Raw genomic sequence first — 13,829 nt, 5'->3', positions numbered from 1 at the left:
TGCGGTGCGGTTGGCCTTTGCGGCTTATCTCCTGCGTGTCCTGGAGTTTACCTCCATACTGGTTCCTTCTGTTCTGGACAGGTTGGGCTCTTTGTAGCCGTTTGGGCTCCTTGTAGCCATTTTGGGCTCCTTGTAGCCGGTTGGGCTCCTTGTAGCAGTTTGGGCTGCTTGTCACCAGTTGGGCTCCTTGTAGCAGTTTGGGCTGCTTGTCGCCAGTTGGGCTGCTTGTCGCCAGTTGGGCTACTTCTCGCCTTGTTGGGCTCCTTGTAGCCGGTTGGGCTACTTCTCGCCTGGTTAGGCTACTTCTCACCTTGTTGGGCTACTGTTCTTTCGCGTTCTGCGCATGTGCCGTGGGAGTTTGTTTTGGTTCCGGGCGGTGTGCACACGTGTTCTGCTTCCATTTTCTCTTTGGGGGGGGGGGCTTCGCCTCTCGATCTTTTCTTAATCCAATCCGTGCCCCGTTGCTTTTGGGGGTGTTCTGGGGTACCGCTGTGGGGAAGTCATGAGGTTTTTCCCTGCGTTCTAGGGTGGGGAGCCTCCTTCGCCTCTCCCCTCCTCTCCAGCATGGGCGCCCTGGCCGCCTCCGGCGGCTACGGACTCGAAAGCTTGCGTCATGGCCCTTCAGCGCCTAAGTTCTGCAGGTGAGTTGGTGCAGTTTGGCGTCTCCTTTGTCCTGATGCCGTTTTTGTTTTTGGAAGTAGGAATGGGTGTACATACGTACTTGAGAACGTGACCCGTATCACCCGAGGTGCCTACTGCAGGGCTATTATAGCCCATACTGGGCAGCTCTTGTTCTCTCCACCTGATTCCTTCCTCGGTTCACGGGTGTCTGTGGGTGGCCTCTTGTCCCTTCCGAGGCGGCTCCTGCCTGTACTCCTCCTGCCCCTCTCCTATGCTTGTCTAACCTTGCTTGAGTTCGGGGCCCCGCCTCCACCTTGTTCCGCAGTGCAATGGTGGGGGTGCCTGTTTGGTGGTATGTTTTCCTGTGTCAAGGGTGTTTTGTGCTCGCCTCCTTGTGCTTGCAGGATTGGGCTCTGGCTCTTTGGTTCCGCCTCTTCCCAGTTGTTTGCCTGTCGAGCGGTTTCTGTGCTTCATGGGCGCTCTCGTCTCTGCTCTTGGGGCTGTGTGTAGGGTCAGCCCAAGTTGGGCTGTCTAATGTGTTCCTTCAATTGCCTGTTTCACTGCACACATTTCTTCTACCGTCCCTGTGGCTCAGTTGGGTGCTCGGTTTCCGCCTGTGTCCCCTTGTGTGTCACTCATGTACGATTTATCTATCTTCTGTCGCTTCCTCGGGGAGTGTGGTGACGTTTTGCTGCGGTTTTGGTACTGCAGCTGCGTGTCGGGGTTGGCTGTGGCATTATGTTCGGCCCTTCCGTGCTCCCTCTGGGGCCCTCCTTCCTTAATTACCGGTCTTGCTGTGCCGGGCCTGGTTTTTCCATGTTCCTTGGATTTTCTGTCTTGTCCTCGCCTCGTTGTGCTGGCTGGGGATGAGCTTGGGGTCTTCATCTCGCCCCTCACCTATCCTCCGGTTTCGGTTCTAGTTCCAGAGCCTAGTGGGCTCCCTTCCTTAGTGTTTTTCCCGGCTGCCCCGGGGTTTTTCTTGACGCTGGGGCTTTGAGGGGACAGCTCGGCCCCGGGGCCTGCAGGGTGGGTTCCCGGGGCTGGGGTGGGGCTAACATGAGGGGCCTCAGGCCCCGTTGGTCCCCGCCGGGGTATTTTTACCCCTCTGGGCGGGGCTTGCGGCTTTGTGGTGTGGGGTTTTCCGTTCCCCCTCTCCGCACGTGCTTTGTGGGCGTCGGCCCCTCCCTGGGCTCGGTTTCCTTGTCCATTGTGTCCGTTGTTTCCGTCCTGTCGATGGGTGCTTTTCTACGGTCTTTGCCCCTTTTTTCCGGGATGGGCCTTCTCCGTCATGTCCCCCTCTTCTTGGGGTTTCTGCATGACTTTTGGTCTCGGGTGAGACGGGGTTTTTGTGCCTTCATCCTTTGTGTTTGCTTCTTTTTGTTCTCGAAGGTTCGGGACGGTTTTGCTTCTTCCCTCCGGTCCTTTCTAGGGCTTGTGGGTTCTATTCCCGGCAGCTTCTGGGTGTTTGGCCTTCTTGTTCTTTTCTGCATATCTCTTCTCTTCGCGCTGTCTCGGCGCTACTCGTTTTCCTGGGGGCGATTTTGCTCCTCTTAATGAGTCTTTTCGCTCCTGCCCTTCTGCGGGATGTTGGTGCGGGGCAGCTCCTTATGCGGGTTCCTTCCCCTGTTGGCTGCACTTGTGGTGGTGGACTTGCACGCTTGTGGCATTTTGGTTTTGGGCCTGCATTTTCTTTTCCCTCCTGGGGCTGTCATAGGATTGGCTTGCGGAGGATGTAGAGGCGCTTGGGGCCGTTCCTGGGTCTGGCACCTTGGTTTCTGCTGCTAGCTTTCGGTATCGATGTTCCTTCTGCTCCGTTTCGCAGGCTGTCTCGTGCATTGTTTCACCTCCGGCCTGCTTATGCACTGCCTGTGCCGTCCTGGTCTTTGGACAGGGTGCTCTCCTGTTTTTCATCTCCATGGTGGTTGTGGCTCCTTGGGGTCAGGTTTGCTTTGCCTCGGCTCTTTTTATGTTGGCATTGGCCTCTGGGGGTCGTGTGGCAGAGCTTCATGCTCTTCTCAGGCACAGTGGTTTTTGGCTCCTATGGTCGTGGTCATAGGTTTCTTCGTCTGTGGCCATTCTCCCTTTTTCTGGTGAATGATGTGCCTGCTGCTTTCCGGAGTGGTCCTTGGGTTGTTGTCTCGACTTCGTGTTGAGGAGTGGTTCGCAGACCACCTCCCGGGTATGTCCCCTTGTTTTCTTAGGTAGTCTTTGGTGAAGTAGCTCCGGGGAGCCGTAGGGGCTCCCCCCAGAAAACCAGCGTTGAATGTAATGAAATGCCATTTTCTGGGTGAGTCCCGGAGGCTCCCCGGCACCCTCCCGCCCTCCGGTCGGCGTTTTTTTCGCGGTTTTGATATCCAGCCTCAGAACTGGGGCGGGGATCGCCGGCGTGGGGGTCTGGGGCTCCCCCTTCCCTCTCCTGGGGAGGGGGGGAGCTGCGCAGACATGCGGCTCGTGTGACGTCATGCTTGTTAGTTCGTTTTCCTGGGGGAGTTCTGTCCACTCGTTTGTCGATTTTTGTTGTTAACCAGAATAGGGGTTTGTTTTGTGGCGCTTACCTTTCAGGGTGCCTGTCCCGGTCTATGGCAGATATAGAATGCTCCAAATCATGTGCATTTATATGGGCCATTGCTCCCCGTGCCTCTTTGAGGGGGCCAGGTTCTGGCTCGTGGTCCCCGGTAGACCTAGAACTCCACCCACATCGACTGATGCAAAATAGTTAGGGTATCCATATCAGCCATGGATAGCTCTGGGGAGCCTCCGGGACTCACCCAGAAAATGACGTTTCATTACATTCAACGCTGGTTTTTTATTTTATTTTATCATTATGAGTAACTAAAATTTAATGCTAAGTAACAATCAAGTAGGGATCAAGATGAATCATGAGCCAACTGTGTGCTAAAGCCTTCCTCTGGTTATTTGTCTTGATTTTAAGTATATCTACATGTTGAGCAAATGTGTTCCAAATGCAAGTCTGCCTAGGAATGAATGATCAATGATCACAGTCTCCGTGGTGTAGTGGTAAGACTACAGCGTTTCATGAGCGCTTTGTCATGGATTCGTATCCTGGCCGGGGAGGATTTACTGGGCTCAAATCCTTAACTGTAGCCTCTGTTTAACTCAACAGTAAAATGGGTACTTGGATGTAAAAACGATTCTTCCTGGCGGGGATTGTATTCCAGGGACCTGCCCGAAACCTCACGACCTCACATGTCGAGCCTGGCCTCGGGCCGGGCTTGGGGAGTAGAACTCCCAGAACCCCATCAAGCAGGAAACGCCAGGCGTACTAGTGGCTGTACAAGAATGTAACAACTCTTGTATATATCTAAAAAAAAAATGATGGATTGAAGTTTTTGAAAAAGACACAGCCTGCATGAGACTGTTGATTGCTGAGTGCCTTGTACTGTGATTGCAAACTTCTGGTTGTCCACAAAACTGAGACAGATGGGGAACCTTGAGAACACTTCCCTTATACATAATGGAATATACGCCAACATACATCTATGCAGTGTTGAAGGCTCTGATGCGCTGACTGATCAAGACTGGAGAAATCATCTCGCATGATTCTCCACCTTCAGGTGAGATAGCTGATAGAGAAACTAGTGTGCAATTAAGCACTTAATCACTGAAGGTGATTTAAGGTGCTTTTACAAGCTCAGGTTATATAGTTACATCACATACACACATTGTATAATTGATACATTACATGGTTAATCTTGGGTACAAGTCTAATATATCATCATAAGCCTTCCGGGAGAGCGGTGCGTATTCAAGATGGGAGCAAACCTGGGCCTCGTATAGGGTTTTGCAGCCTCTGATGTAAAGAAGGTATGAGATTTGATTTAAGGCAGTTAATTTCTTGCCTGCCATGCTTGCTAGGATAAGCACAAGTCTTTTCATGGTCATTGAAGAGTCAAACTTCATTCTCAAAATGTCAACTTCATCGATGAACACTAGGTTTCCCACTCAATTGTATACCTATCCTATTTACAATATCTAAAATATCAATACATGTTTCTTGGTGACAGGTGTTGCGGACTCTCCCTTGGGACAAGATCAAGATCCGGCTCCTGTGTGTGGAGATCAACCACATCCCAGAGGGCGAAGGTGTTCTCCGAGAGTACATGCAGTCGCAGGGCTATAAGTTTCTTGGTGTCAGGGACGTTGATGCCTGGTTCGCCCTGCCTCAACTGTTGAATCAAACTATGAACAAGAGCTGAGCTGTTAATCATTTTTAAAGAGCCTGTTTTTGTTTTATCTAAGAAAATAACTAGCTTTTAACACGTGCACTGATTGCTAATTGTTTTCAGAAAACACATAAGGGTTTCACAAGTTAACTGATATTTTAGTGACCAAATATTTCATAATTCCCAACATAATGCAGCAGAAAAATGTATATGGGTTTATCATATTATTGTGGCTAATGTGGTCTGTTGTATCATCATTTCTAATGTATTCATATGATCTTGTATAATGTGGTGTTTATACAAGATTATATAAAGATCACATAAGACAAGATCAAATACCACATTAGACAAGATCATACAAATACTGCATTAGATAAGCTTATGCAACAACCACATTGGACAAGATCATACAACAGACCACACTGGACAAGATCATACAACAGACCACACTGGACAAGATCATACAACAGACCACACTGGACAAGATCATACAACAGACCACACTGGACAAGATCATACAACAGACCACATTGGACAAGATCATACAACAGACCACACTGGACAAGATCATACAACAGACCACACTGGACAAGATCATACAACAGACCACACTGGACAAGATCATACAACAGACCACACTGGACAAGATCATACAACAGACCACATTAGACAAGATCACACAATGTGGCCCAAAGATCATACAATGTGTTGCCTCTGGAAAGATTCCAGAGGCAACAAACTGCTGCCCAACTGAAATTTCAATTGGGCAACAACTTGTTGCCTCTGAAATCTTTCCTATTATGGCTGTCTCATTTGTACAGTGATAGAGCTTCTGCCTCACGCTTGTGGAGTCGGCGGTTCAAATCTCCTAGTGCCATGGAAATAGTTATTTCCACGATAGTGTGGTTGACAATTCATATGACGTGGGCATGGATCACTAGTTTCTATGTACCTAGTAGCAGCCAGGGCAAGTATAAAATGTGATCTATTGTATGATCTTGTCTAATGTGATCTTTGTATGATCTTGTATAAAGGCCACATTAGAAAAGATCATACAAAGACCACATTATTATACATCTGAGTACTGTGTATCATTGTGCCATGTATTTACCCAGTTCATTGTGATTGTACCATCACCACAAACTCATCTTGCATCACGGTGTACAATACCCCACACCCGAATAGCCTGCACATAGTTAGCCATGTGTGGCTGCTGTGAGGTGAAAGCTAAATCCGACAAGGGAACCACACTATTCAGCGCCTGGAGCCGAGTCAACACCTAATTAATAAGGTATGAATATGTCTCTGGGAGTGTTGAGCCGGCCAATTACATAAGCTGTAAACTATCATTTTGTAAAATAAATTACCATGCACTCTTCCGTGGAAATAAACATTCTTCCTTATTAGGACACTACAGCCCCGAAATCATCTCAAGATAACCTCAAGGACTACTCAATAGCTCGGTCGATAGAGCTTCGGCCTCACACTCATGGGGTCCACAGTTCGAATCTCCTAGAGCCCAGGTGAATGGAATATCATTTTGTAACTTGCGATTGATTTTGACAAATCGACCACCTAGTTAAGAAAAACTCCCTCAATGTCTGGAATGGACAGGAGTTTAATAATTGAAACGTTTGGCACTGACAGGTTGCTAGTCCAGTACTCACTTAATTGTGCTTGCGGGGCCGGGCCTTGGCTCTTGTTCCCGCTTTTCAACTGTCAATAAACCAGTGTACAGATGTCAGAGTCTATTGGGCTCTATCTTATCTACATTTGAAACTGTATGTGGAGTCTGCCTCCACCACACAACTTCCTAATAACGCTTTGCGTAATAGTGGCTTTAGGCATTGTATGTACTAGCTCTACCTATAAGTCAACCAATCTTTGTAAAAATTTCTTGTATGTACCTTACCTAAATAAACATTTATTTATTTATTTATTAATGCATTCCATTTGTCAACTACTCTGACAATAAATTTGTTTATTTCTAATGTCTCTTTGGCTCATTTGGGTACTCAATTTTCACCTGTGTCCTTTAGTACATGTGCCCCTTGTGTTAAATAAACTGTCTTTATCTACCCTATCAATTCCTCTGAGAATCTCGTATGTGGTGATCAAGTCTCTCCTAACTTCTGTCTTCCAGCAACGTGAGATTTAGTTCCCGTAGTCTCTCCTCATAGCTCATACCCCTCAACTCAGGTACTAGCCTGGTGGCGTACCTCTGAATCTTCTCCAATTTAGTCTTGTGCTTGACAAGATACGGACTCCATGCTGGAGCTGCATACTCGAGGATTGGTCTGACCTATGTGGTATACAAGGTTCTGAATGATTCCTTACACAAGTTTCCAAAGGCCGTTCTTATGTTGGCCAATCTGCCATGTGCCACTGATGATATCCTCTTGATGTGGGCTTCAGGGGATAAGTCTGCAACCCGTTCTCGCAAATTCGTAAAGTCAATATTGACTTATGACGTCTGGCATGATATCAACCCCCAGGTCTTTCTCACACTCTGATTCTTGAATAATTTAATCTCCCGCATGGTACCTTGTATCTAGTCCCCTGCTCCCTACACCTACTATATCTTCATTACTTTACATTTGCTCAGGTTAAACTCTTAACAACCATTTGTTGGACCATTCCTTCAGTTTGTCCAGGTCTTCTTGAAACCTCATTCTGTCCTCTGTCTTAATCCTTCTCATAATTTTGGCATCATCAGCATACATTGAGAGGAATGAGTCTATACCCTCTGGAAGACCATTTATGTATATCAGAAACAAGATAGGTCCGAGTACTGAACCCTGTGGGACTCCGCTGGTGACATCGTGCCAGTCTGAGGTCTCACCTCTCCTATAACTCTGCTTTCTATTGCTTAGGTACTCCCTTATCCACTGGAGCACCCTACCAGTTACTCTTGCCTGTTTCTCCAACCGGTGTGTTGGAGAAACACATTGGTTGTGAAGAAAGAAATGTTTCCTCACTTCCAATGTGGTAGTGCCCAGCCAGTTGCAAGTAAAGTATTCCACATTTAGGATCTGCACGAATGTGTTATTGATTGTGCTATATCAGTAATTTTACATATGAAGTCTGTGTGACTCGTGTATTGAGTATTGATTTATTTGTCTCAGGGTTAATTTGAGCATTTCATTATACTTAGTACTTGTGCTGTGGACCAGTTATATAACTGATTTCATTGTGTATGTTTATCATATATTATTATGCAATCTTTTCCAGGAATTATTATATAATTGCTCTGTGCTTTAGACAGATAAATCAGTGATAAGATTTGACTGTGCTTAACTTGCAATATTGCCTGACAAGTGTTAAAATATTCAGTAATGTGTTATACCTGTCACTATCCCTTACTGTTGCCAGTGCCAGAGAGTTATCATGCGTGTTCACTTAGATCATTCTGTTGCCTTGCAAGCAGCTCGAGACTGTTTTCCCTTAAGCATTCTGGCTCCTGTGGATCTCATCCTGCTGGGTAATGATAATTGTACCTGTACTGCTTTTGCTGGCGTGATACTGTTAACACTAATACACACAGTTTCTTTACGTTAAGTTTTGTGAATAAATTAATCTTTTATATTACATGCAGCTTTCAGTTAACACCCTTCCCAAATACTACTCTCCCTCGACATTATTGCCTACTTAAGTAATTCTTATCACCATCTCAAGGGTAGCACTGCTTCACAGCCTGCATCAACACAAATTTGATGTAGAACCTTGTAATGTCTTACAACCTCTAGCAATACAGTAGTCGTCTAGGCAGGATGATGACCTGCGACTCATTCTATTGGAAGAGATTTATTACTTGGTGTCATTATCTTGACTACTGCTGCATAGGCATCTTGTCATTTGCTCTTTGGGTAACTCAACGTAGGGCTATTTCAAGTACAAGGTGCAGTTGCACGTTTCCACGAGAACCCAGTCAATACAGAGATTCTTGTTGTATTGATGAGTGATTATTGCCCTGACATGGTGATAGTTTGGTTATATCCTTAGAAGCATAGGACATTGCACAAAGGAGAATCTGAGTAGCATCGCTAAGAAAAGTAGTATACCGATATAAAAATTAAAAACAAAAATTATGCCCAAAGTTAGCTGACCATCTTGACAATGTTCTAAAACTTGCATCTCCTGCACATGATTGATAAACAATAGACCACCAAAATAACCAGCGTTGAATGTAATGAAACGCCATTTTCTGGGTGAGCCCCAGAGGCTCCCTGGAGACAAGATCACACATGCGCCTCCTGAGCCTATCGGGCTAATGTATGTTATGTTAGACCGGGACATTAGCTATGGAGTTCAGACCTACCAGGGACCAGCGCCAGAACCTGGCCCCTTCAGAGAGGTTTCAGGGAGCAATGGCCCTGGAAAACCCCATATGGTTGGGGGTTTTCCTTATCTGCCATCGACCGGGGTTAGGCACCCAGAAAGGTAGGCGTAACAAAACAAACCCCACATGGTAAGAAACTACAACAAAAACTGAACAGAGAGGTAGAAAACTCCCTACAATCCCAATGAAACAAGCAAACAATCAATTTACTGCCGCGCCGGTCGTCCGCACAGCCCTCCCCTCCCCAGGAGGGGGGGTCCCCGGACCTCACCACACCGGCTGCCTTCACTTCGGAAACTAGGCTTCAACCAACACTGAAAAATCCCGCCGACCGGATGGGAGGGAGGGTAGCCAGGGAGCCTACAGGGCTCACCCAGAAAATTGCGTTTCATTACATTCAACGCTGGTTTTCTGTGGGAAGCCCCTACTGCTCCCTGGAGCTACATACCCAAAGAGAAGGAAAAAAAGGGGACTTACCCGGGAGGCGGCGGCCACAAACTCCTCAACGCGAAGTCGAGATAACTGGCTGCAACCTGCGACCCAAAGCAACACAAGAACGCCGAGGAGCAGGGACGTTCACCAAATAATGGGCGGCCAGGACCCTGTTCGACTTCCAAAATCCACGCGCCCGAATATGTGCCCAAGACATATTACCAAACACGGCAGCCAAAGCCGCAAACTTCCTAACGTCATGGGCGCGAGGATAGACCGCAGGCTGGCTAGATTTAATAACCCTGCGGACAACCTGGGAGACCCGAGCCCTGGAACAGGGAACAAGGGAAACCGGATCAACCCAAAGCGCATCCCCAGCCACCCCGGCTGAAGCGCGCAGGTAACGGCGAAGTGCTACAACTGGACACAACACATGATGCACCCCCGGTCGAACCAACCAAGCATCAATGACCCACAGACCCCTCCGGAAAGCAGCCGTATCGTTCTTCGCCAGAAAAGATGGAGAAGGCTGCAAACGGACAAACCTACCCCCAGGACCAAAAGAGCAGAAACCCCTGCGCCAGATGAGAGCATGAATCTCCCCTACCCGGCCCCCAGAGGCCAATGCCAACAAAAACAAAGCCTTGGAAAAACAATCAGGAACCAAAGGGGCCACCTCAAACCGAGGAGAGGAAAGATAGGAGAGCACCCTGTCCAAGGACCAGGATGGCTCAGGAGGCGCATGAGCAGGCCGGAGGTGAAACATAGCATGGGAAAGCTTACGAAAAGGGGCGGATGTGACGTCCACCCTGAAAGCTAGCTTGAGCGGCTCCACTAGCGCCGCACGATACGAGGCGACAGTATTAGGCATCAAATGTCGGTCCTGAAAAAGCCAAGAAAGAAAGGACAAAATAACCCGATCCGAAAGAAAAGACAACCTACGAAGAGCCAGAAAATGGCAAAAAGAACGCCAGGAAACTTCATACTGTCGCCGAGACGAAGCTCTCAGGTGGGACACCATCAACGAAGCCAGCTGATCACCATAGAATTGGTGATACACCCGCGTCAAAAAGACCAGACACGAAGAGCAGAGAAGGTGAACCAGCCCCGTACCGGATCGGACCGACCTGCTGAAAGAGGCGGAGCCGCGCGAAACGTCCCGGGTTCGGGCACCGAGCCAAAAGCACCGGAAACCAAGGCTGGGCCGGCCACCAAGGGGCCACGAGGACTACTCTCCCTGGGAATGTCTCCAACCGAACCAGAACCCGAAGCAACAGCTGGACCGGAGGAAAGAGGTACAGGTAACCCCACCTCGACCAGTCCTGCCGAAAGGCATCCACCGCGAACGCTTCACAGTCAGGGAAGGGTGTCACATATATTGGGAGATGCCGAGACCACACTGACGCGAAGAGGTCCACATCTGGGAGACTGTACGTCTGGCAGATCCAACGAAACGAGTCGTAGTCGACCGTCCACTCTGTGGACAGAGGAAGGAAGCGAGACAGACCGTCCGCCAGAACGTTGGACACTCCCCGGACGTGAACCGCACGGAGAGCCAAACCCCGAGAATCCAGCAGACGAACCACTTGAAGGGACCAACCCCAAAGAGCCAAGGACCGAAGAGAACCCCCGCGGTTCAGGCAATGAACCGCTGGAGAACAGTTCGAATGGAGGCGAATGGTCGATCCCCGAGCGACCCGAATCCTCTGAAGCGTGAACCACAGCCACGAACTCCCGAACCGTGCTGTGAGCCCAATGGAAAGACGGACCCTACCGTCCCTGGCCTGCCTGGTGAGCACTGGTCACAAAGCCCCAGCCGAGAGATGACGCGTCCGTGAACACATCGAGTGAGGGCTCGGGAAGGCGCCAAGGCACCAAACCCCGAAAACTCCGAAGTGGAATCCGGTGACGCAGCAACCGACATAAGACCCCCGGAGGACGAACCCAACGATCGCAAGAGAGGCGGAAAGGACGTCCCTGAAGGAACCAAAACATACGCCGAAGCCAAACTCGACCCGGCGGGTAGACTAGCACGGCGAAGTTCAGACTCCCTCACAACCGCTCGAGCAACCGCCGAGTGACCCGGGACCCCCTCAGAAACAGCTGATGGTGGTCTCGCAGCCACCGCAATGCCTCTGGAGGGAGAGACAAGGGAGCGGGCCGAGAATTCCAAACAAGACCCAAATAGGTCCAAACCTGGGATGGAACCAGATGGGACTTCCTCCAGTTCACCAGGAACCCAAACCTGGCGAACTGGGAAAGAACCATATTCCTGGTGAGCAGACAAGCTGACCGACTGGGAGCCCACACCAGCCAGTTGTCGAGGTAGGCCAAAACCCGAATCCCTAGAAGACGCAGACGGGTCGCCACAACCCAGGTAATACACGTGAAAACGCGAGGTGCCAGATTCAAGCCAAAAGGTAGGCATCGAAAACGTTAAGCGTGATGCCCCACCATGAAACCTAACCAGTCCCTGAACCCCGGATAAATAGGAATGTGCCAATACGCGTCCTTGAGGTCCAGGGACACCATCCAGGCACCCGGCTCCAACAAAAGCCGGCCCTGAGACAGAGTAGTCATCCGACAGGAGGGGCAAGGAATCCAGGGGTTCAGGCGGGACAAGTCCAGAATAAACCTCAGATCCGCACAGTCCCGTTTCGCCACTGGAAACAGACAGGGAAACCCACCTGAGGGACATAGTCATTTCGACCACACCCAAGCGCACCCACTCCAAGACAACTTGACGAAGCGCAGGAGAAGAAACCTGCCCTGTTAGCCCCGAACCCCCCAAAGGAGGACAAGTCGCCCAACGCCACCGCAGGCCAGATGACACGACTGAAAAGGCCCACAAATCGTGGGACCAAGCATGGGCAAACAAAGCGAGCCTCTCCCCCATCGCCCCGTCAACGGGGCAAACCGCGAAAGGGCCGACGCCCCTTGCGAGAACCCAACCGTCGAACAGGGCGATCACTGCGCCGACCAGACGACGCTGGCCCCGAAGGGAACAATGGCTCAGAAACTGGCATCAATGGCCCACCTCGACCAGTGGAACCCGGAACCCTGGCACGACCCCTCCGAAACTACCGAGAACGACCGCTCTGGAGAATCAACAAGTCCACCATAGGACGACAACTAGACGAAGCCGCGTGCAGAAACTGAGAGACCGCAGTCTCTGCAAACAGCAACGGACAAAACGGAGACGAAAACCTAAGAGCCAGGGCCCAAGCGGATTCCAAAGAGAGGGCGAGCACAGCCTGACAGCACGCGAGGCGAGAAGCAAAAAACAGACACCGTTTCCTTCAGGATGGGCGCAAAGAGCTTCAACAGTGCAGCCGATGCCCTAGCTGCCGAAGACAGCGCCCCGGACAAAGGCCCTTCACTCAACGCTCCCACATCCTCCTCAAGCCAAGCAGAAGACAGCTCGAGATGGGAAAAGAAACGCAAGACCGAAGCCAAATGCCCACGGGAGCGCAACTCCTCCGCAACCAACGAAGCCAAAAGCTGAGGAACCTGCATGTGAAGCTGGAAAAAGCCAACATTCCGAGAAAGCACAGGCGCGAATAAGCACGCATTAAGGTGCTCAAACTCGCCCCCCAGGTAAACCTGGATAAAAGTAGCAGTTTCCCGCCAATCAAGTGTGCGGGTCCGACAGAACCCATGCCACGCCCCCAACGAAAAGAAAAAGCAGTCTGCCAGTCAGGAAGACTCCGGAACCTCCAAACGCACCCAAAAACGGGAAGAAGAACCGAACTCAAACGAGGGCGGATCCATTGGGGAGGCATAACCCGGGTCTTGCAAGAGGTATGCAGAAAGAGCTTCCCGAGCCACCTTCGCGGAGATATGGGAAGTAGCAAACCCCTGGAAAGACAGAGCCGAGGTAACCAAAGGCGCCCGGAACCGAACCCAGGGAGGAGCCGAACCCAAATCATACTCATACAGGGAAGGGGGGTAAGAAAACCCCTCCCCCTGCAACAATAAGCCCCGCGGGGAAGGCAAAAGCACCCAAGCGGGGTCACAGGGGGCCCAAGGCTCCCAGGTCGACTCCTCCCCAGCCCCAGGATCCCCCACGTCGGGACCCGGGGCAGAGCCGTCCTCCAAACCTTCTACCCCTGAAGAAAAGGCAGAGTCCAAGGGAAAGGCAAACAAGAAGGGGGTCTGCTGGCGGGACCTAGAAGCCTTGGCAGGAGAAACCGGCTCAAATGCCTCCGTCCCCGACCCGGATGGGGCAGGCCCCGAAGCAGCCTGAATCTCAC

General features: G+C 50.2%; 1 protein-coding gene across 1 annotated transcript in view; it reads left to right on the top strand.

Moving 5' to 3' along the window:
• The window catches only part of LOC123760265 (protein Star), a 38,053-nt gene extending 29,660 nt beyond the window's left edge, over nucleotides 1-8,393 (top strand). Inside the window, exon 6 of the mRNA XM_045745779.2 lies at nucleotides 4,647-8,393. Within this exon, the coding sequence (XP_045601735.1) occupies nucleotides 4,647-4,838 (192 nt within the window). The 3' untranslated portion in view covers nucleotides 4,839-8,393. The remainder of the gene's footprint in view (nucleotides 1-4,646) is intronic.
• Nucleotides 8,394-13,829: the final 5,436 nt, after the last annotated feature.

This window comes from Procambarus clarkii, chromosome 39 (assembly GCF_040958095.1).
Source record: "Procambarus clarkii isolate CNS0578487 chromosome 39, FALCON_Pclarkii_2.0, whole genome shotgun sequence".
NCBI classification, from domain to species: Eukaryota; Metazoa; Arthropoda; class Malacostraca; order Decapoda; family Cambaridae; genus Procambarus; species Procambarus clarkii.
The sequence above is the reverse complement of the archived record's forward strand: the minus strand, read 5'-3'. Positions and strand labels throughout refer to the sequence as shown.